The following is a 24911-nucleotide window of genomic DNA, read 5'->3' as shown; positions in this document are numbered from 1 at the left end:
AACTTTGGGGACCTTTGAGTTCCTCACTACCTATGAGATTTCTGCTGTAAAACATAGCAACTGGCATACGGGGGCTATGAGGACATGTTTCACTTTCTTACATGCAAGAACTCACCTTATACAATAATCCTGTCCTGTCAGAATGGCTCTGCTTTCCAGCCTTTTTTCAAGCATTTCCCTCTTTATTGCATTCCAGTAGTGAACACCGATAAATATTTTAGTTAATTGGTGTTCAGTACCTCAGCCCCCAAAACCTGTGGCCTTTTACAAACGGCATTCCAAACTTGGAGATTCAATAAGCTGTTTCAGTTTAGAATCTAACATCATGAGAGACCAACACCACAGCTTGCCAGAGGGTTAATAAATTGGGACGCTGACTAACAATTAACAACTAATGTTCCTGAATTACAGGGTGAGAAGTGATGCGATACTGTGACAAAGTGTGCCAACATCGCATCCAGTCTCCAGACCATCTGAGAGTAGGTCTAACAGGACCTGCCCTGAACTAGTCACAAACCACATGAGAAAGCAAAACTCAAAAATGACATCTATATATACCCTGCATGCCTTCAAACAATTTCCACTGTGGATGTGTAATGAGTTTTTGAGTCTCAAAATAATACATGAAAATATTTGCAGAAACCGAGCCCATTGAGGTTCCTAATGTTTGCAGTTGAAAGGTATCCCAAACTCTACATCTCACAAAATGCATCAGGTTTAGAAATAAAAAGCACAGAACGTATTCCGGGGTGTCCTTCAGGAATTCTGGAATTATCCACTAATGGGAAATACTAGCACATGCATAGAGATCCTTTAGTCAACAGGTGTGGATCCTAGTCACCTTAACCCCATTCCGATCTTTTCCCCCGGCAGCAGTCCATGTGTAGGAGAACAGTCCACCCCACAATCCCCCGTCCATGCAGCTGCAGCATTTAAGAACAGAAATACTTCCTTCCCCTTTACCAATGGGTAAAATATTTTGTACAAGTGGGAACTCACACGAGGTTTTCTGTCCTTTGGGATAGCCTTTTTTTTTTAATTTAAGTTTATTGAGATTTTCATAATAAGTCAACAGTCATTACAAGTAGATATTAGGGACATATAAAGGCAATATATGTTTAACTACCCCCCCCCCACAACTTATACATATAACATTCAAAACAGTTTTCCACCCCTCTACCACCCCCCGCCAATCCCCCCACGGAACAGTGCTTCCTCTTGCTTTGTACATATAGAATAGTTCTGAAGGTTGTGGTTAGTGCATTGTGTTTACGCTTTACAAATAACATTACGCGTGGTGCCACCTTGTATCCGTTTTGGAGAAAACATAACCGTCTCTTCCAGTGGTACATTCAACAGGTTTTCAATGATTGGACCGGCAAAGATGTCCAACCCTCTTTCCTTTAGACATCATACAGTCCCGGGCATGTATTTATTCACAAAGTCTCCCCACAATAGATCACATTGCATGGATTTTGCGTTTAGGGCTGCAGTAATCTTTTCCATTACGCATATGTTCATGGCCACATTGACCCACTCGCCCATGCTCGGGACACTCTTGGATTTCCACTTCATTACCAGGGCGGCACGCACCACCAACAAAAAGGGGCCGCCAGACGTGTGATCTTTCTCCAATCTTCCTTACATCTCTTGAACCCAAATAGAAGAGGGCGTCTGCTATTCTTTGAATTACATAGAGGTCTCTGATCCAACCCAGGGACTCGTCCCAAACAATTCTAAAACGGGGACCGCCCCACCACATGTGCCAATAGTTCGCATTTTCCCTGAATTTCACGTCAATAGTGGGCTCATTGACTGGAACATTTGGGAGAGTGTGTGCGGGTCATATTGCCACCTATGGAATAGTTTCATGGCATGGAGCCTGCATTGACTGGCTATCGAGACCTGGGAGGCGGTCTGCAAATTTTCCCCCACATGTCCAGGTCAATTTCATCCATCTATTCTTCAAGTGCAAAGTAGATCCCTTCCCGGCCACAATCAGTTCCCTATATATAGCGGATATCAAACATTTTATTTCCGTTCTGGAGTTTAACAATTTCTCAAATGGGCTGAGGTCTCTACTGATGCAATCGTTCCACCTGTCCCTTGTCAGAATACCTTTAAGCTGAAGGAATTGAAAGACAGATAGGGGCCCAACCCCAGAGCTCCCTCTAGTTCCGAGATTGTGATGAAGGAGCAGCCTTTCCAGAGCTGGACTACTCTCTCCAACCCTGTCGCATACCAAGACTGAAATGTCTCCAGATTGGGGACATCCTCTCTGGGGCCCATAAGTGGGTCAGAGGGAAGAGATCTTTTGAATGCCACTCCTTTCTCGCCGGGATGGCCTTTTAACCAACAGAACCCCACAAACTGAACATTTGTGCAGTGGCTAGCCAGGAGGCAAGGATGAAGCAGGGCAGCAGACACAGCCACTATCTCCTGCACTTGGAAACCAAGCGAAAAAACATCTAAGACGGTGGCAAGCCTTTTAAAGACTTCCTTCCCCTAGCTTGGAATAGGAAGCCTTTTAACAAATTAATTCAAAGGTTTGCCTCGGCCAATGAGGGAATGGTGAAGGCTTTATAAAGGAGGCTAAGAAACGCAGATGGTGTCTTTTGGGCTTGGAACTGAGGAGAGGAGTCTGCTGAGGAAGCAGGAGAGCACAAGAGCAGGGATGCCCCTTGAGTCCAGAAGGGGTTGCTCCAGTGAGGGAGAGACGGGCCCTGTAAACCCCAGAGGAACAGGTACTCCAATGAGAGGAGGAGAGCCCCGCCAAAACCTGCAAGATGTGGGCCCCAGCGAGGGGAGCTGGGGGGGCGGTTGTAGAGCCCTTGAGACCAAAAGAAAGACCCCTGTAGTAGAAAGAGGGAGTTACTTTGACCACACACTAGAAGAGGGAATGAGCAACAGAAGTGGGGAGCACCTGGAATCTAGAAGGGGGGTGTGCTACAGTGAAGAAATTATGTGAGAGCAGGGCACTATATCCCTTGAAGAGTGAGCAGGGCATTGTCTGTTGAGATGGATTCCTACAATCTGCCCTGGTGGACAGATTTCACGAGGCCAAGTGAATAGGGAAGAAGTTCGCCAAAACCCAATCAAGGTAGCAATGGAAAGCATTTAAGTCTTATTCTGAGGAAAGTGTGAGTGGGGTCAGTGGCCGTAAAGGAGTCCACACAGTATGGCACACAAAAATTCAATTTAGACAGTCATGTGTAAAAAAACAGTTATTTATTATAGGCCTTCTGAACACACTGAACAATGAATCCAACAGGTAGTATTACCACACCACAATACTGATACAAATATATACAGGTTCAAATATACATCCAATAACTTAGCAAAAGCAGGTAAGTATTTTAGATGCAGTCAATGATGGAACCAGATCACAAGACAATCTATCTTGAGAAGTCCAATCCTTAAGATGAATGATGCCTTGTGCCCCAAAAGTCACAGGAGCCACAATGTTTCTCATCAGAGTGGTGTCTCTGTAGGAATGTTCAATAAGCTTGTGTTGCTGATAGTTTAAAAGTATCACAACTATTTCACCTACCAGAGGGAAGTATGTGTTTTCCTTTCTTCTAGACACCAGGCTAAACCAGGGCAGGACACTCGACCAAAGTTTGGTGACCAAAAGGCGAGTGGAATCGAATAAGGAGACAGGACTTGTTTTGTCCCCAATGTTATCAAAGGGAGGACAGTAGGGACAGATACACTGAGTTTAAATACCGCCCCCCCCTCAAACCTCCAGACTCATTTTCCGAGATGTCATTGTTGAACACCTTGGGACTTGTTCTTCCGTCATTGGGGAGAGGTGCTCTTGGTCACTGCCGTCTGGTGAGAGGTGCTCAGGAGTTACAGGTTCCCGGGTTCAAGGATTCTTCCGGCTGGGTGCAGCTGCAAGATGCAAACTCTGTCGATGAAGAAATGTGAGTACCACTGATGCAGGCCTCTTCAGGACACTTCACAGATTGGAGAAAGTTGAGTTCCAGGACACATGTGACAGCAAGCGTCCCTCAAGCGGCGGTCAGAGAAGCTGCCCAGGATAGGATCCCTTGATACTGGATTCCTTAAATTCTGGGAGAAGGCGCCTTTTGGCACAAGTTGGCAACCACCGAAGTTCCTGACGAACGTAGAACAGCAATGCTTCTGGCGAGGTAGCCTATGAGATAGCTGGTCAGTTCAATGGGCAGTCCAGAGACACTTATGAAGGCTCAGAAGGGTAGGTTCCTCGGGAAGGCATTGAGACTAGTTGGTCCCACTAGTCCAAGGGCTGACGTACTCCTTAGGGTCTTCGTAGATCCGGCAGAGGTGCAGGGCTTCACAGGGCTTACTACCGGAAGGGATGCTCTGCCACTTCAGGAGTCATTTTTGGATATTCAGTGGCCTGCTCTTCTAGGGATTTATGATTCCAACGATGATCTGAAGAAATGGATGAGGAAATGGCTGCAGAGATCCTCCTCTTACCCAAAATCCAAGTTGGAAGCAAGTCCCACCAATGGTAAGGACTTGCACCAGTCAGTCAGTAGTTGTCCACTCAGGTACAACTACTGATTTGACATGTGTCCCACAGCCAGACTTTCTGCCACCAAGGATGTGGAGTGGTACTAGATAGCCCTTGCAGGGCCACACACACAAAGGCAGCACTAGCCAGAGCAAGCAGCAGCCTTCCCGGGCACGTGTATGACCTTATAAGGACTTTCCTGACCTGAGAAGGCAGGAAGAAGGCCAAACTAGAATACGGCTAAATAACAAGCAAAATAAATCTCATAGCATGGCCATTTTTACGGCATAAGCCATGTTTATTAGCCACATGTGGCAAACGTAAATAAGCAAAAATGATGAAAATGTATCTGCTGCTAACAGCTTGTCTTTAGGCACTTCTAAAAAGTATCCAGAAAACCCAAGTGTAAAAAACTAGGGAGTGGTGATTGATCACCAACTCAATTGGAGAGCCATCTTGAGAAACTAGGTAGACCGTACGAAGATGCGCTGAGGCAGACACAAACGGCTGCAGGAGAAGTGAACGGAACAAGGCATGCTACTCGAGGCCCCAAAGTAGCATGAGAAGTGAACAGCAGAGGAGGACAAAAGAAAATCTCACAGGAAGCACACTTAGTCAGCGAACCAAAGACGACAGAGAAGGGAAGATACAAGGAACACTGAAGCCACCTCGGTAAGCCTAGAGAAAGCAAATGGGTTACCGGAGCCTGTGTAGGTGAATGCTGTGCTGTGGTAACACCATTGAAAAGGTTGATGCAGGTGCAAGCAATATTAGAAAAGGGTTGGTGACCCAACGTTTCAAAACAGGAATTGATGCGAGTGCGAAAAGTGCTGGAAAAGGGTTGAGGACCCATATGTGAAGGAAGAAGTAAAAGTAGAAACGAACTGTAATGAGAAAGGGTCAGTGACACAATATTTTGAAAAAGATTGTTTAGTGGATGACAAAAAAAGTAGTTTGGGATGGAAAAGCCCTGGCAGGTTAGTGAACCAGGCAAATAGTGAGTCTGGGGCTCAAATCCTCCGGAGAAGTGAACTTTGAGAAACAGTGTGATATCCTGGCAGGACAGTAAACCAAGAGAACAACTTTTTGAAACAATGGGACATCCTGGTGGGAGAGAAATAAGGAGTGGGAAAGGAAGTGAACCTGAAGTTGGGTAAATTGTTATACCAATACATAAAAGCGAAGAAGTCTCTCTCTTTTTGGAATCAGTGAGAAAAGGAGTAAATACTGCGGCAGGAGAGTACATCAGGGACAAAGAGGAGCAAGCAGTGGAGAAGGGCAGAGAAAAACCCTCAGAAAAAGTTTGAGCCCCCCAACTTACCCCAACTAAAGACAATTGCCCAGAATCGTTGCCCTTGCTCTGGCCTTCCTACTTCCCGCATTCGCCCCATGTAGTCCTGCATGAGGCTGGTGCACAGCGTGTGGGCACAAAAACAAGCGCCCACAGAAAAACAAAACAGAAGGGACGTGATAGGCAGAGCCATGGGCCTGATCTGCTCCGTTGTGCCATGAACCATTTACCAATAATGACCCATGGTAGTTCCTCCCATTTCTACAGCAAGACAGTGTAGGCTGTTGGAGCCTGAGCTACACCGCCAAGGATGCACACAGCTTCTTGGCTCCGGGCTATTTACATGTATGGCCAACCCATTACTTGCAAACACACTCTGTCACGCAGAGCCTCCGACTGGGTAGAACTTACTTCATGGGTCCGTCGGCTATCCTCCCCTTCACCCTCGTCCGAGCCAATCTTTTCCCCGTCAGTTTTTATATATAATCTGGAGTCATGCAGGTTAAATCAACATATATTTCAAGCCAGCCCGCCGGAGCCTAGCCTTCGCTGATGAAAATTGTGCTCTGCTCTTTTTGCACCTGAAACGTGTAATCCAGGTAGAACGCCAGATTAGCTGAAGCCTTCTTCAGTTCTCCCCCTTGCCTAGAAAATGCCAGGGTCTTTTCCCTGTCTTTGTAGTCCAGGACTTTGGCGACGATTGGTCTCGGGTGAGCTCCCAGAGGGGGCCGCCTAGTTAGTGCCCTGTGCGCTCTTTCAATTGTGAAGCACTGTAGCTTCCCAGGCCCAATATCCTGGAGCAGCATATTCACAATATACGACGTCGGGTCAGTTTCTTCCACTCCTTCCGGCAGGCCAACAATAAGTATATTATTTCTCTGGGCCCGTTCCTCTGCTTCTTCAACTACGCTTTGCAGCAGGCCGACCTTCTTCTGTAGAATGTGGACGTTGACTTGCGTTTACCCCGAGTGCACCAGAGTGCTCCATCACGAGACCCACATCAACGTTCACAGCATCAATTTGCACCGCCACCCCCAATGATTTTTTTAAATCAGCTATGGCCAGCATTACCTGATTGTGCAATTCAGACCTCATCTCCTTTCCCCCTAACTCCGGCTCCATTTGTATTTATTTATTTATTTATATAGCGCATTAGCCCAAGGGCATCTGAGCACATATCTTAGGTTACAAGAGAAGCAGTATTATACAGTTACAGATAAAAGCGTAATATACATTTGTGGGATATATACATCATATTTACAGGCAATAAATCTTGGATATTAACAACACAACCATATCCTTCTCAGGTACTTGCTTCTTCAATTTTGTTATGTTATGTTACTTTGCATTTATATAGCGCCTTATGTATCATTGGTATGATCTCAAAGCGCTGGTAGGTTGAACGCCCTCGGGAACCGCAGTTCAAGTCAGTAGAGAGAGGGAGAGAGAGAGTCATAAGGTGCATGGGTGCACTGGCTATGTGTGCAGCTGTTGTGGCACTTGTAGGATAGCTGCTTCTTAGCGGTAGGTGTGGTGGTTGGGAGGTCAGGAATATGTGTACATTCTGGTGGGTTGATACCCAGACTGATTTCTGGCTGCGTTAAGCCGGAGGTGATGCTTAGGCTAGCGGTATGTGCTCAGCTAGCTGCGTTTAATTAGGATGATGAGGAGTATGTGGCGGGTGTTAGTATGAGAACAGCTACACCGAATGTGTCATAGTATCGCTGTGTTCTAGTTGAGTGGTGGTGTGTAGGAGAGAGTAAGCGTGATGGTGTGATATGGTGGTATCCCTCCGTTCCATGCACTCCCTCCGTTCTATCCGTTCCATACACTATATCCGTTCCACATCTGTTCCATCCAAATGTTGAACAGGTGTTGTCTCTATCCGCACCATAGATGACGCTATTGGGCGTACTTTCTAGATTCACAGTGATGCTATTAGGGCGCACTCAATTATGTTGGGAATACCTTCTAAGCTCAACTTTAACACAGTGGCGCTATTAGGCATACTTTCGAAAATAATAGAAGCTATAAAATCCCTAACACCCGTGAAAGCGCTGGGCTTAGATGGCCTGGGCATGGAGCTATATATAAGGAATATCATGCCAAACTGGCCCCCGTCCTGTTAAAAGTATGTGAAGAAACAATGGACCGAGAAATCCTACCAGAGTCTATGAGGGAGGCAGTAATAACAGTGCTATTAAAGCCTAGGCGTCCAGCCCATTACATGTCCTAGTATAGACCTCTTGCACTAATCAATTCACACGCGAAAATATTTGCTAAGGTCCTAACCACTAGGCTCCTCCCTAGCATGCCCCGACTCGTCCTTCGGACCAATGTGGCTTTGTTCCGACGCGGTCCACCGCTTTGAATCTCCAAAGATTGTTTGGGGTTATGGCACAGATTGATCCTGGAGCACGGGCAAGCTTTTGACTCCATATCATGGGAATATTTGTTTGCAGTGCTTAAGAGCTTCGGGATGGCCCCCCATTTTCTTAAATGTGTCCACTTGCTATATGCCAAACCAGGAGCCAAGGTCCTTACTAATCAAACCTTCTCCAAAATGTTCTTATTAGGTAGGGGTACCAGATAGGGTTGTCCGTTTTCCCCCATATTGTTTGCTTTGACAATCGAACCAATGGCAGCATTTGTGCGGGAGAATCCCTGGCGTCCCTAGAATGACAGGCCCAACCTAGTCTATATCACTATATGCTGATGACACACTCCTGTATTTTCGTAACGAACCTGGGTCCCATCATGACAGACATACATAAGTTTGCTGAATACTCGGGCTATAAAACCAACAGCTCCAAATCCAAAATATTCCCTCTCACACCTGCTACAGAACGCCCAGCCAATACTTAAGACCTGAAATGGTCTCCTGCACAGATACGTTATCTGGGTATAATTTTCCAGGGACAGAAAAGTCCTTATACACGGACAACCATGACCAACTCTTGCAATCACTTATTGTTAAACTGCAAATATGGGCTACACACCCCATCTCCCTATACGGGTCGGATTGCAGTTCTGAAGATGGTGGTTCTCCCCAAACTCCTCTCTCTTTAGAAATATTCCAATCTGGCCAGGCAGGGTGTTTTTCTGCTAGACTCCAATCCGCGGCCACGTCGTCCAGTGGGGGCCCCCCCAAGGATAAAATGGGATAAACTGGTTGAACCATACAGTATGGGGGGGTATCGCGGCGCCAGACTTTGAACTTTATTACCTGGTGGCACAAGCCCAGTTTGCCAAGCACTGGAATGATCCATTGGACAATGCACCACACATCCAGACAGAGCAATACACAGCGTCACCAACCGAACTCCGATCCATCCTATTTAAAACACGACACAGGGATTCATGCAAATTAGACCCGGTCAGTGTCACTGTCCACGCCTGGTCCTTTATCTACAAAAAACTACAGGTAGAGGCACTGTATGACCTGGAAGCCTCACTATGGTATTTCCCCAGAATCTCGCCCTCATTCGATTGTGATCAGCAGAAGACATGGGATCCCAATAGGGAGATAGAAAAGCGGGACATGTTTCCAAATGGAAAGTATGTGACCCTTGAAGAATTTGTTGACACAGTCGTAGGAGCTCAACTCAGAATACTCCAATACCATCGCATGAAAGCCACGTTCAGCGCTGGATGGCCGCTATTCCCGGATGAAACGCCATCTCATGAATGCATCAGTGTCGTGACCTGATCTGGCATATCCGTGATGTATGCTAGGATACAATCACACCCCCATTCCTTGAATATAATTAAAGCAACCTGGGGGGGCAGACATGGGTGTGACGATTAAACGCCGGCCTCCGCTTAATGCAGTTTAAGATTCTGAATAAATTGCATTACACACCGGCCAAGATGGCCAAGATCTCAGAAAACTGTACTGGGGAATGTCAGAAATGTGGGGACCAAAATGCTGACTCGTTTCATATGTACCGGGCCTGCCCACTGATTGCGGGGTTCTGGAGGGAGGTGGCCGAGATCATGGAGGGGATAACTCAGGTTCCGGCATCTGTCACCCACCAGAAATATCTGTTTGGGGACATTGGGAAAGTGGAAGAAATCAGAAGGAGATTGTTTAATGTGTCTTGTACGATAGCGAAAAAATGTATACTACAAAACTGGAAAAGCCCTCAAGCACCACGTGTTGAGCACTTTCTCAAAGAATTGACGTTTGTTAATGAATGCGAGGAACAATATGTTATGACATTACCCAGGACGAGTCACCCTAAAGACATTTGGGGCCCTTTTAGAATGTACTTATGTGACATGGTATCCGACAATGAAACCGTTTCTGTGCCAACGCCTTGAGTATGTTCAACCTGACTATTGGCTAACTGTAAACGCCTTTTTCTACTATATTATGTCAATAATGCTGAATGTTGATGACGTGAACATTAATAAACAGTTTAAAAAAAAAACATTCCCTGGTGTCCATTATGGTTGAACAATAGTGATTTTATGCAACTTTGGTATATTGTACATTTGTTTGTATGTCATTGAATATGTCCCTCATATGATGCACTGCTTTCAATAGCAGACGGTGTGACATTTTAGCTAGTTAGGAGCATTTTTGTAACATGTGTTTAGATATTGGATCTTGGGTTTGTTTCGTTATAAATGTGAGTAGGCACTTGGGGGAATCGTGGTTGGTGCACGGCCTACGCGATTATGAGTCACCCGATATGTTCAAGCACTAAGCACTTTAGATGGTCTAATTTGTGTATAAACATGTTTTCATGTGGTCATCACACTGCTTTTAAACGCAAGTTTTCTGTGTTTGGTTGCATTATTTCTTTGTACTTACACAGTCACTGTGACAGCAGATTCCAAAATGGCAGACAGTTTTGCACCACAATCAGTGGTGTTGCTGGAGGCACAGACATCAATGAGGGACTAGCAAAAATGTGTACTATGAGTTAACCATAGAGATGTCATGTTTGTACATGGAATGTAACCAACCTTCTTTTTATTGTATGTTAACAAGGTTGTTGCGAAAGGCTTAGTGCTTTGCTTCAGGAGTTTTCCACGTCCAGGGGTCCGCTACTAAAGACTGTGATCCAATGGTTTTGGATGAAGGAGCTCCATTTTTATGACGAAAGGTGTGGTCGTAACAGAGGATTTCCGAGGATGCCCATTGCCCACTAAGACAGCCAAAACTTTTATCCAGATCTCTTGAATGAAGTGGTGGCACCATTTGGCTGTGCAACATTGTACAGCAGTGCCTGGGATTCATCTATTTGGCTGCAAGAGTCTCCTGAGCAGGGGATGGAGGAGTTACCTTACATGGTTTTAATCTAGGGAATAGTTCTAGATGGATGCTCTGAAGTTTCTTTCGGGTTCTGCTGTTTAACAGCTTCTGTATTATGTGCTTTAAGACAACTGTGGCAACCCTCATTATCAAAGGGCACAGCCCGGCATATGCTTGTGCCTCACTAACTGGATTTGGTTAGTTGGGTAGCTTTACTTTTGGCAGATTTGGGAGGCATCCAGCCAAATGTCGGTCCGCTCTCTGATCCCCAACCTCCAAGAGGCTGCCCTTCGCCTCTGCAGGAGCCCAAAAATTGTTAGCTGCAATATGTACGGTCAAAAGGAGCGCAAACGAGGACCAGCAGAATCTATCTCCACTGCCCTTTTTGTGTAGGCTCTGCACGGGTAATATCTTGGAGTGTAGGGCCGTGCGCGCATGCTGCTAGCGCCGGTTGCTGTACCACATGCTGTGTTGTGCGTCCCTGGGCTTAGACCTCCGCTCCCTCTGGTCATCCTCAGGCGCCAAGCCTACCATTCCCCCTCACTCTCACAGGTATGGACGATGATCTTGCTGCGTACCTCGTCTGTGTCTCGTGTCCCCAGCCCACAATTGCACTATACCTTCACCTGGCAGCCGCACTGCAAACACGGTCTAAGATTTCACAGGCTTCTCTCCCTGAATCCGGTGTGCGCCAGTCACTCTTCCATGAATTCTGGCCCCTGGGTCACCTGTCTCCACGTGACATGGCGCCGGTCAGGTCAGTTTCCCAGCACGCCCACCAGCTCAGGATCCAGTGCGCACTACCCTGCCTTTTCCTGTGCCACGACTTGCTCTGGCCCGATACCACCCAGGTCTTGCCCACAGGATCACCACGCGGCCTTGTATATCTTCCGCCAGTCACTTCCCACTGTCAAAGCCCCACACTGTTCTGTCACTTGGGCTCCACTATTATCCCTCTTCAGCTCCTACTGAGCCTGGGCCATCTATCTTCTTTCACCCCTGTGCCCAGGTTCTGGTCCTTGTCTTTCCGCCACTTCTTCCACTGTTGGGCCCCCAACACAATGGGGGGGTGCAATCGGGAGAGGGGAAGTGCCCCCTTGAGCGCCCGTACCCGTTTATAAGGGCTCCTTGCACACTTTGCTGCATCCGGCAAATCCGCGCCACAGCTCGACTCGCTTTCAGTGTTTTCAGCTGCCAGAGGAATTCAACAGCCCAGCAGGGGCCGTTACTACATGCAGGTCCACTCTTCCGCCGCCTCCCCGAACCTCTCCAATGCCTGGAAAACCACTGCCTCACAGAGCACCAGTCCCAGAGCTGCACTAGCCCCTCACCAATTCCTCAGAGCGTGTTCTCACTCTACATTCGCACGCGCCAGGCAAGCAGGCCAACTGCAGTACTCGCTAATCCAAAGGGCGGTCAGGCCAGCTCCACAGTGCTCCATCCACAGTGCCTCAGTTAGGGCACAACCGCCGTCACCACTCTCCTCCGCTCAGTTTGCCGCACTGATCCTTTGCAGTGGTTACTTCTCACCATCTGTATTGCAAGAGCTACAGCCGTCCGCGCTATGCTCCGCTTCCCTTCCCGACAGCTCATCCTTCAGGGCTCCACGCTGCGAGTTGTTCAGTAGTCGGCACTCCAAACCCCACGGACATTCAATACGTTCCTTTGTCCTGGTCATCTCGTGTCGGCCATCTTCTTTTGGAACCGCACTGAGGTGGCACCTGCATTGGCTCGGCTTCTCTCTTTCCCCTGCTTTTCGCATTCCTCCACACTACGCCCACACTCTTCCAGGCAGTTCACACAGGTACCCGGCTGCTTACAACCTTCGAAGGCTGATGTATGCCTGTCTTCCACAAGAATAAAGTCGGATCAGGAAGGAACAGTCTCGAGAGCAGACCTACTCCATCGGCCACCAAGCCACACCCGTCTTGCTAAAAGAACCTTGTTTTGTACCTATATATGAAATGCCTGTATATCAATCCAAGCCTCATGGATTTAAGGAACTTTGAGAAATGAATGTACATGCCCATATATGAAATATTGAAATACATGAACTTGTGCAGAAATATGAAAGGTTAAATGCCATATACTTTGTTAATATTTTGCAGTGAAAGGAAAAAGCAAATTTGGGTGCAACTATTTTGAAGAATGAAAAAATAACAGGATGGTGATTGATGTTCCATCACTCTGCACCTAAATATATACATTTTGAATCGGAATTAAACAGTGATTGTGGCTTACTTTTGCCAATTATGCTGTTATGCTTTAAGACATTAACTGTAAAAAAGCAATAGAGAATTTGAATGCACACCATTGTGCTCCAAAATAAACCTACTGGGATATCTTCAAGTTATTTGATATATATCATGGAGACTGTTTGGAGAGTACGCAGTGTACTGGGGACAAATCCAATTAGTGCGCTAGGCACTAAATCCATGATAATGTGTGCTTACTTATGGTTCGCTTGTTATGCCCTTATACAATAAGAATATGCTGTTTCACAGTGCCCACAGGGCGGGAGGAGGGGGAGGAGACTGGGAAATACATTTCAACAATTACAACACAATATTTAAGAGCAGAGGGGGAAGGGACAAATCTACTATGCCTTGTGAGTATCCAGAACGTGCAAGGTCCAGAAAGGTAGAGGGAAGAGGGTTAAGTGCTGGGGAGTCTGAGCCCGTGGGTGAGCCAGTGCTAGGAATGTTGAGTGCTACACGGCTTGGGCCGCGGGAGGTGTAAGTGCCAATCTCCAGAGCGGAGGGAGTGCAGATGAAAAGTGCTGTGCAAAGACAGGGGCTGAGAAGAATTGGTGTGGAAGGTGAAGGCCCGAAGATGCATGAGGGCCAAGGACACCGATTCAGCATCTGTGGGATTAGCAGAGGAGAGAAGGAGGGAACGAGGAGGAAAAGAGGAAAGTCTGAAGGAGCTTCCGGAATTTGAGGAGATCCTGATCAAGGTGCAGTGGCAGGAGGAGGCTGTTCCAAAGGAGGGAGCCCACAGGAGAGTGAGCGACCCCCTGCTATTTGTTTATCAAAACGCTTTACGCACAAAGAGTTGGTGCCAGAGGAACAAAGTGGTCTAGAGGGAGAGTATTTTGTGAGCTGAAGATAGTGTGGTCCCCGGGCCCAGACAGCCTTATGGATGATGCAGAGGGATTTGAATGTAATCCGTGCAGCAACCAGAAGCCAGTGAAGACTTTTTAGTGCAGGAGAGATGCGGTCCCTGGGTTTAAGGCCAAGGGCAAGTCTTGCTGCCCTATTCTGGATATACTGCAGGGATTGCACAGAGGGGAAAAGGAAGATTCATGAGAGGGCTGCTACAGTAGTCAAGTCTAGAGAGAACCAGGGCTTGAGTTACATTGAGCCTCTCAGGGAAAGTGAAAAAAGGTAGAATTCCTTTGAGAAGGAAGAACTGATAGTTGTAGTTCTTGGCAATGTGTTGTAACTTCGTCCACAGTTACATCAGTTACAGTTACATCTGGGTAAGTGCCTGCATTGTGCCCAGCAGACTCCTTTCACCCTCTTTGACACTCGAGTGCTACCTGCTGAAACATCAGCCATGACATTTGACCTGTATTGCTGTGCCCACGATCCTAAACAACTTTACCTCATTGCGTATTACTGCCCTGTAGCCCGCCTAAACTACCCATTGTTTCCACTTGGTGAGTGGTTCAATACTCCCCCTCCCATTTGCTGCTGCTTACATTTAACACATTTCGTTCCCATGTTTTGCCTCTCAGCACCGATTGTACTGCATATAAAACGGATTCATTGATTTCTATGTACTGTACTGCCGGTAGAACAGAAATGTAGCATTTGCATATTCTGCACAGTCTTTTAGTCACTATGTACTACATGTCTAACTAACCTGCTGCATTTTGTAAACCCCAGTACTCTGTTCGTGCCTCCTGCACACGAAGCTGCAGTTCCTATCCTCTCCTGTGGCCTGCCCATTTACTGCACTTACCCAGGTATACTCGACACTCCCTTACTGTGTCAATTTTTGTGGAGGCAGATGGCCAGATGACTCACTCATGTTAATAAGCTCCAGTAGATATTGCCCAAAAAGCACTCCGCCTCTTGCCACATACCACATTACTATTTATGGCTATTTAGTTGCCCAGCCGTAAGGATAATTGTTCTCACAACTACATCTGACTCTGGATCATCATTGTAGCATTTGTGTTGCATTTCCTTGCACCAACACTACTGCCTTATCACGGCCGCACACCGCTTTGAACCCGTGCTTATGCTGTTTGCCTATGACCTTGCATCTTGATTTCGGCTGCCTTTCAGCCCATTGCACCTCACCTGATACTGTGCGCTCATAGAATTGCATCCCCTGGAACTGCATTTAGTCTGCTGCCTTCCCCTTGACTTTTGACAATACTAGTCATTTAGTAACTGTATCCAGACTACTGCAATTTGCCTGCCTGCTGCCTCTCAGATGCTTATTTTTTTTCACCCCAATGCCTTGGTTGCTTAAAATTGATTCTAGATGACCCATTACTTGCGCATATAGCATTTGACCTCACTTTCAGACTTTACATGTCACGGCTTTTCTACTACTGAGTCTCACTCTGCGCAGTGTCGTAGGCCTTCCTGTACCCTTCAGTCTCTAGTGTCTTAGGTCTTTGTGCTGAAGTCGAATCTAGATGTCAGTTGCTTGAATATCCTCATTGCATCTCCACAACTTAAATGCACTAAAATGTACTAATTGATGCTTTCCAGTCACTAGTATTTTAGGTCTTCGTGCTAAAGTCGAATCTAGATGTCAGTTTGCTTGAATACCCTCATTGCATCTCTACAATGTAAAGGTACTAAATGTTAGTTCACTATACCTTCCAGACATTAACGATTCAGGCATATCACTGAAGTATCTACGGCTAAACTTAATATCTGGATGCCAGATCACAGTATGTTTCTGGCATAGTTAAGAAAATGTCCCCCACTTGCCTCACGAAAGCCACCTTGACCTTAATACTATTCACCGCTATATCCAGTATAATGGCCTTCACTCTCAAAACCAGCCCTCCCAAGGACAGAAACTTGAGACTGAGGTCCAGACTACCTAGCATCTATGAACCAGTAGGAAACCACCAGAACAACGCCAACAGACGTACTACTACCCAACCAAAAAACCTGCACCGCTTACCTAAACAATCCAATTACACCGGTGATCAAACCCCTGCCGGTCAAGTGGCACAGCGAGTAGAGCGCTCGCTTTGACATCCGTGCAGAGCCTGCTAACGCAGGTTCGAATCCCGGCAGGGCCAAACTCAGCCTTTCATCCTTCCGAGGTCGATAAATGAGCACCACACACCGTGGGTAATAATAAGCAGCGCTCAGATACCTGAGGGTTCGTAGCGCTATATAAGTGCCAAATTATTATTATTATTATTACTATAACTTGCACAACTTTGGACACCCTATCACTTAAAACCTATCAAACCAGCAGACCTAATGGCTCTCTAACACTACTAGGATCTCTCATCAATCCGAGATCAGTGGTGGCCCATGCCACAGAAATTGCGGACATCCTAAATAATGACAACTTGGACCTATTGGCCATAACTGAGACCTGGCTTCACGAGGCTGCAGGACCAACACTAATGCTAGAAGTGCCCAATAAATACCAAATTCTCAGAGCCGACAGGCCTAATGCCAGAGGCGGCGGACTAGCCATCATCTGCAAATCTACCCATCCCATCAGACTTGCCACATCAATCTCCTACCCATCCTGTGAAGTACTTACAGCCAAAATGCCCCTCTCTAACAACCGCACGCTCTCAATCCATTTAATATATAGACCCCCAGGACCTCTAGGCACCTTTGAAGACGATTTAACTAGCCTTATAGCCAATAACACTAAAGACCACTCCCAAACCCTACTACTGGGAGACTTTAACCTCGGCTTTAATGAAACTGACAATAAACATGCAGAGCCAGTTGCAGCCCTGCTCAAGGACCACGGCCTTGATCAAAAAGTCCTCTCCCCCACCCAAATCAAAGGAAGGACCCTCGATTGGGTATCGGAACTGAACTGCAACATCAGTATCACCGATATTGTTCCACAGAGATGGACGGATTATTATCTAATAACCTTCTCCGCCACTCTGGATCTCCTTAGCCCCAAAATCAACAACATGGTTCCTCCTCTCCCGACCAGAAGTACGAAGGACATGTCTGCTGAAAACATTATCCCTCTCCTCCTTCCAGCCATATCTGGATTGGAAAGTAACAACACGGACACCTTGGTAAATACTTTCAATGATGCTATGACCAAAGCATTAGACGCAGTTGCTCCAGCTAAACAGGAAGCCCACTTAAACGCCTTGTTTACGCCCCACCTCAAATCACTAAGACTACAAAAAAGAAAGCTCCTATCCATCTGGTGCCACTCTCCCACTGCATACAACAAAAACAACGTAACCGAATTTGCCAAATCCTACAAAAAAGAAATTATCAAAACCAAGAAGAACACCTTTAATGACAGGATCGCAAAAGCCAACTCTAATACTAAAGAGCTCTTCACCATCCTCCGCAAGCTGGAATCCCCTATTCAACCAATAGACAATGCCCCCAAAAACAAAGATTGGTGCACAAACATACAAAACGCCCTTGCTAACAAAATCTCCTTGCTTCAATGTAAAATTGCTAACAAAAAGGCCACACTTCCACCTCTGGACCAACAAATACCCCAATCCCAGGAGAATAAGACCACTGCTTCATTTAGATTCAAATCTATCTCCATAATTGACACAGATAATATAATACTCTCCCTCAAACCCTCAAACTGTAAGGGTGACTCCTGCCCAGCACAATTAATAAAGGACGCAGCTAGGGATCTAGCTCCCTTCATCTCCAAGCTCATAAACTCTTCCTTTAAATCCAACACCCACCAACCTCAAAGAATCAACCTCCCATTATTGAAAAAACAAACTCTGGAACCCACCATCTCCACCAACTACAGACCAATCACCACAGTGCCTTTTCTACCAAAAATACTAGACAGAGCTGCCTACTTACAAATCCAGGATTACCTGGAGGCTAACCACCTCCTTGGCTCACAGCAATCTGGTTTCCGCCCACTCCATGGCACGGAAACAGCTCTGCTAGACCTCAAGACACAAATTGAGGAACTTGAGGATAACGGGAAAACAGCCTTGCTCCTCCTACTGGACTTGTCGGCTGCGTTTGACTTGGACCACCATGCAGTCTTATGCAACCACCTCGAATCTGCCGCCAACTTCACCGGAGATGCTATAGCCTGGGTCCAATCCTTCTTAGCAAATCGCACCATGCGAGTCTTCTCCACCACCAACTCAGCCGACCCTATCAAAATAACCTGCGGTGTCCCACAAGGATCCTGTGTCTCCCCCACCATGTACAATATCTTCACCAAGCCTTTGTTTGACAAGTTGGACAGATTGGGTGTCATCTCCACAAACTATGCAGATGACACCCAGATCCTCATACCCCTTTCGGGCGACTACGAGACAGACTCGTCCTTGGTGAACAAGATATACACTCTCATTCAGGCATGGATGGCCGCACACGGCCTCTGCTTGAATGACGATAAAACAGAACTACTAATCTTAGGCTCTGAAGCCAACATCCAAAAACTATGCCCAAACTACACATCCTTCAGCATTGATAACAACCCTATCAAGGTGATGTCTGTGGTTAAAACCCTTGGATTCTATCTGGACTCCTCCCTTACTCTCAAGAAGCAGGTCAACTCCCTCGCCTCTTCAACTACCTACACCTGCAAACTCATCCGTGCAGCTAGACCCTACCTCTCCAGTGCCAGCTGCATTACACTAGCTAACGCCCTCATCATGTCTAGGTTAGATTACTGCAATGCCCTGTACTCTGGAACCAATAAATATATCACTGATAAACTTCAAAGACTACAGAACAATGCCCTAAGAGCAGCACTAAATATCCCCTTCAGAGAGCACATCACTAATTTCAGGAAAGAGGTTAACTGGTTAAAAATAACGGACAGAATCGTACTTAAAACAGTATCCCTCACATCTAAATGTCTAAACCCGTATCTTATGGAAAAGATCAACAGGAAAATCTCCACGCGACCCACGAGATCTGCTAACACCTCCAAACTAGAGATTCCAAGGTTTAAACGTTCCACCGCGGGAGGAACTAGCTTTCCTGTCAAAGCTGCTCACTGCTGGAACACATTACCATTTGACCTCAGAATGTAACAACCATACCAAAATTGAAGGCACAAGATAATCAATTGGCTGCGCGCCAATGACACATAACTTACACCTAGCTTCCTACCTAGCCACAATCTACCCATTGCCTGAACACCCCTAGACTTGCCCTGTTTCTGGGTATACGTTTGTATATATTTGCTATTTTGCCGTTGTGTTTTATATGCATATGCTTGTATATAGTCTCACATATATTTGCTCTTTTTTGCCACTGTGTTGTATATACTCATGCCAAATACTGTAACAAGCTTAAGTCTTCATGTAAACTGTTGCGCCCGGCTACCCATGGGTTTGGCGCGCATTAACAAATAAACAATGTCCCGAGTATGAGGGAGGAAGGAAAGAGAAGAGTCGAAGATGACTCCAAAGTTCCTGGCTTCAGTTGAAGGTGCAGGGGGGTGAGCCCAAGGATAAAGGCCAGAGTGGGGGAGAAGGAGGGAGCAGGGGTCCCAATGGGAAGGATCTCAGTTTTACAGGAATTGAGGCAGAGATCATTTGAGGCGCACCAGGACTGGATGGCAGATAGGCAGTCAGGGATGATGGATGGTCAGCAGGGAGTCTGAAGAAGAGCTGTGTGTCATCTGCGTAACACTGGAAGTTGGAGGAGAAAGAGGAGATGAGGTGTGCAAGGAGAGCAAGGTAGATGTTAAAAAGCCAGAGGGAGAGTATAGCGCCCTGGGGGACACCGCAGGTGGAGATGGAAGTAGTAGAGGAGAAGGGGCCAAGGATGACTTGAGAAGAGCGGTTCATGAGGAAGCAGGACAGCCAAACCAGTGCCCATTTCGGAGATACCAAGTGTATCGTGGAGCCTTTCGATGAGGATGGAATGGTTTACTGTGTCAAATGAAGAGGAGAGATCGAGAAGGATAAGGACAGCTGGGGAGTTGGAGTCCAGAGATGCGAGCAGTTCTTCACAGGTGTTCAAAGAGCAGTTTCCGTACCTCTGGATGCTCGGAATCCAGATTGATGGCCGTGGAGGACACCAACAAGTTCAATGCAAGAGTTAAGTTGGGGCAAGGCCAGCTTCTCAAGTAGCTTCCCCAGGAAGTGGGTGATGGAGATAAGGTGATAGCTGGCAGGGCAGTTAAGAGTCAGGGGATAGTTTTTTCAGCAGTAGGCGTACAAGGGAGTGCTTAAGGGGGAGGGAAAAGATCCAATTACAAAACAGTAATTACAGAAATCAGCAACAACAGAGGCAAGAGAGCCAATGTTATCCTTGATGGTCTTGGATGAGCAAGAGGAGACCTGTTTAGAAGAGACCTTCATGGATCAGACAACTCTGGTATCTTCTTCAGGTGTGACAGGAGAGAAGGAGGAAGGAGGAGGGAGGGAGGGGGGTATGGTGGGGGAGTGGGATGGGTTGTGAGAGTGTGGAAAGAGTGGTCATAATATCCTGCGCTTTAGTGGAAAAGTGTGAGGCCAGTGGATTGCAGAGGGCCTGGGAAGGAGAAGGGGAGGAGGAGAATGTGGCGGGGGAGGGTGGGAGAAGAGTTGGTTAGTTGGAATGCGCTGGATACCCGTGCCTGAATGTGGGCTCTTTTCTTTTGCACGGATGGCGAGTCTGTGTTGCCTTAGAAAAGAGAATCAGAGGGAGACCAGTATCCATATTAGATCGGAGGCCTTAATGGATCATTGCTTTATCAATCTGGACACGTTTTCCTTAGCTAGTTCTGGGAGAGGAACAGTGGTTTCAGTTATAGAGAAAGGCCTCATACCTGCAGGCATTTACCCAATTAGCCATCCTGACAACAAAGCTTATTTACACCTTCCTTCCTTCTCCAGCGCATATTCAGTTAGACGGCCACACACTGAGTGTTCTTGCAGCTAAGGAATAATTGCAGTAATGAGCTGTAGTTTATAAACAATAGTATTAAGCTTTAAGAATATAAGTGTACAAACTCTGACCACTGCTACTGTCCAAAGTTGATGTATACTGTAATCATTGCACACATTTAGTTTTGTTTGTCTCAGCCATTCACGAAAATAGTTTTGATTTTAACTCTGCTGTTTGGACATTGCATTTGGTTTGTTATTTACACAATCACAAAGAATTTGGTTGAGGTTCAGTAAGGCAGACATTTTCACAGTGGCGGGTGAAGTACTTTCACTGTGCCAAGAGCGAGCACACTGCTAATGAACTCTGGTCACCTCCACCCTCTTGTGATAGAAGCTTGCGTACATATTTCTATTGTAATCACTTTCTTACATCAGACAGCCCTTCCCCAGATTCCCTTCTATAATGCAAATTGTCTTTCTTCAACAATTGACATGGACACAAGTGCCCCTTATTCCCAATCCATATTTTTGGCACAAGCTTTGCTTTTTTGAAAATATGTATAACAGTCATGAGAATAAAAAATAAAACTTCTGGTCATGTGGTAGCAATTCAAGCATTACTAACCTTTTGTGTTTCCGGATCAATTAGCCAGTTCCACGCTCCAGTAGCTGTACACACAGACACCACTATAAGAAGCACTGTCCAACAAAGAGCCAGAGTTAAATGTTTAAACTCTCAATCCATACATCTATGTGTGCATCTCAATGGGGGAGGGGCAGTGGTCATGGGGGGCTTGTATCCTTGGAGTTAACATTTCTAAATGCGTGATCATAACCAAACAAAGCTTCAAGTGACAACATTAATTGTAATAAAGAGGAATTTTAACAATGCTCTCTATATTGATGCAAGTCAAAACAAGCCGAGTTTGAAACATACATCTGAGATCTAACCTCAAGTGCTTGCTTTCTTTCTTACAAACATACATGGTCATGTCTTTACAGCCACTTAATTCAAGCGTCTGATCTGTGCAAAGCTAGCGAATGAATTCGCTTAAAGACAAGTCATCTGCAGAATATCATACTCAAGTAAGCGTCTACTAAACACGCAGCTTCCATTTATAAAGTACTTACTTCTCCAACGTCCTGTAGCAGGCTGTAAACACGAAATGTATTCAGTAAGCCTTCTCTCAAAAGCCTTTAGGTCTGAAAAGAAAAGAGACAATGGTTTGCTTTATTCAGCACTCACAGCACATCCATGTACTGCAATGTTTCAAGATCCTTCAAAATAAATGGTGTACACAACATCTCATACAATCATTGAAACATGGGCCGGATGTATGGCTTGCAGTCTCATTTTATTTTTTCAGTGCAATACAGAGATTAACGCAAAAGTCCAAGATGGAAAGGTCTTACAAGTATCCGAAGTCTCTCATCCTCTAATCCTGGAGTGGTTGCTAATCGCCATCGACTAGCTAGATGCATGCATCCTGGGTCCTGTACCCTCGATTGTCTAGCAATAAAAGTTCACCATAAGTCAGAGTCCCACGACACTCCACAGTCACCTGCAGCAGGTGTATTTACAGCTCTAGCTTCTCAAGGTTTTGGAGATGGAGCCAAGAGTCCTTGCTAGTCCTCTACTCCCCAGGTCACTTCACCTGCAGACGTGCACCTTTGGTCCCATCTTTCTATGTTCCTCAGTACAATGACCATGTCTTATACATCTACTGCCTCTGCCTCCTGCATTAGGCAGGCCATCCTGGTCTCATCGTTCCTTACTACTTTTGCTGTTTCCACCACCCCCTTCTTCAGTGGATACTACCTACTCCTTTGGGTCACCACATTCTACAGTTACCTTGGCATCCTCCCACATCCTGATGGCACCAACTCTTAAAATTCCTTACCACTGCAGGGCATAGTTACCTGGGAATCCTCCCCACCCCACTTGCAGGCCAATCATCCATTGAATCAGGGAGGTACCTGCCTCCCTCACCGACCCCTCCACTCCCCCGCCCCTCCAGGCACTCTGTGGTCATGAGAGCCAGGCAGGGGTCTTAGTCATAGTGGGTTATTAAATAAGCACATGGTGGACAACTGAACTATTTGGGATAATATGGACATCTATTGTAAAATGAGGATCTAGTACTTTAAGCAGCGTGAGGGGAGCAAGGCTGTAGTGGAGGGTGTGCAGGAAATTGAGGGCCATCTAGACCAGCTGCCAGTAGCAAGAGTTAGCAGAAAGCAAGAGCAGTTCTGTCAGAGAAGACTGCAGGAGCAAAGGCTGGCTCCAGATTTGGATAGTGAAAGCATGGTACGATTTTAGGCAGAGACACTTTATAGCTTGGCGGATTCACAATCTATAGTTATATTCCTTTTTAGTTAATAATTCCCTATTAGCATCACACCACTTTTATGGTAGAATGTTTATTTTCAGGTGGATTGGCGGCCACAATGACTATATTCCAGTGTGTGCACCCATTCCCAGCAACAGAGATATATATGACAATATATAACGGTCTACAACAAAACATGATCTCCATGACTGAATCAGATGGTAGAATATCTCCTTTTAATCAACAATTCATCGTCGCTGACTCCCAAACTATGGATATACCTCATTTTAGTAATTACTTCCCCAACATGGTGGGTTCTTCATTTTCCGCCCATATTCATCCACAAGAATGACATATTTCTGTATGTACACGCACAAACACACACATCCATTATTCTAAATGTCATACTCCAAAAAGAACACTATTCCACGCTGCAGTGGAAACACTTCTTTCTCCTACTGCTTCACTATTCATGGAGTCCGATGGAGGAAAACCTCCATTCAATTAAGAAGGCGAGCACAATTTGTTCGAACATGACTGTCTCATAATAACTGGAAATTACCTTGCAGACACTGCGTAAAAATGACAGGATGTCAACAGTAAGACTACCGTTGTTGCCTTTACAATTTTTCCCTTTCATATTGTTTCCAAATAGAATCCTCTATGTTAGGTACACTCTAGCTGAGTGACTATCTCAATTGAGCTAGTTAATCTACTCACTGATGGAATCACTACTCAAGTGGACTCCAACTAATAATTTTACTCACTGATCGCCTCAAGAAAGTCACACTTTCGATTGATGGCTTGAGGGCTTTTATAACCAAGACTTGCTTCATTCGGTCATGCAGGGTTTGCGTTTGCATGTTGATTCCACTAAAGGGCCCTTCCATCTTTTTCCTCTTCCTCAGTCTCCCCATCACTCCAGCCACACTAGCCGTGGATTTCCCCAATACCCAGTTGGTTTGAACCTCTACTGTTTACAAAGAGCTTATCTACTGTGGGAGGGCCCAAAGACCACCTCCTGAGCACTCTTTCCCTCTCAAGCCTCTCTGAAATCATACATCTCCCTCCCTGTGCGCTACTCTCCTTACTCCCTCTCCGTTCCTCCATCTTACCCCACCCCCTTCTCCCTTCCACCTACTTCCTCAATGCCACCCCTCACCCCAACTTCTCTATTCTCTTACTCCTCCCATCTATTTCCTCCCATCTCACCGCTCTTTTCAAAACTGCTCACCTACCTCTAGCACCTTCCTCCTGATCCTTCTTCTAACCCTTCACTTTCAACCCACCCCTCTTTGCTCTCTATACCCTTCACTATGCACACGCCCGTCTGTCCGTCTGTCTCTCTCTCTCGCTCTCTCTCTCTCTCTCTCTCTCTCTCTCTCTCTCTCTCTCTCTCTGCGTCTCTCTCCTGCGTCTCTCTCCTGCGTCTCTCTCCTGCGTTTCTCTCTCTCTCTCTCTGCGTCCGTCTCTCTGCGTCCCTCTCTCCTCCCATATTACTTTCTTACCCCCTC

General features: G+C 46.2%; 1 protein-coding gene across 2 annotated transcripts in view; it reads right to left on the bottom strand.

The window, feature by feature from the left end:
* CNEP1R1 (CTD nuclear envelope phosphatase 1 regulatory subunit 1) overlaps window positions 1-24911 on the bottom strand; it is a 148844-nt gene that overhangs the window by 79976 nt on the left and 43957 nt on the right. For both annotated transcript variants that reach the window (XM_069604761.1, XM_069604762.1), the window contains exons 2-3: window positions 22199-22270; window positions 21693-21766 (exon numbers count right to left, since the gene is read on the bottom strand). In XM_069604761.1, coding sequence (XP_069460862.1) covers window positions 21693-21766; window positions 22199-22270 — 146 coding nt within the window. The remainder of the gene's footprint in view (window positions 1-21692; window positions 21767-22198; window positions 22271-24911) is intronic.

The sequence above is a fragment of the Ambystoma mexicanum genome, chromosome 1p (assembly GCF_040938575.1).
Source record: "Ambystoma mexicanum isolate Mex_15411 chromosome 1p, UKY_AmexF1_1, whole genome shotgun sequence".
Taxonomy (NCBI): Eukaryota; Metazoa; Chordata; class Amphibia; order Caudata; family Ambystomatidae; genus Ambystoma; species Ambystoma mexicanum.
Note: the sequence above shows the minus strand (reverse complement) of the source record. Positions and strands in the feature narration are given on the sequence as shown.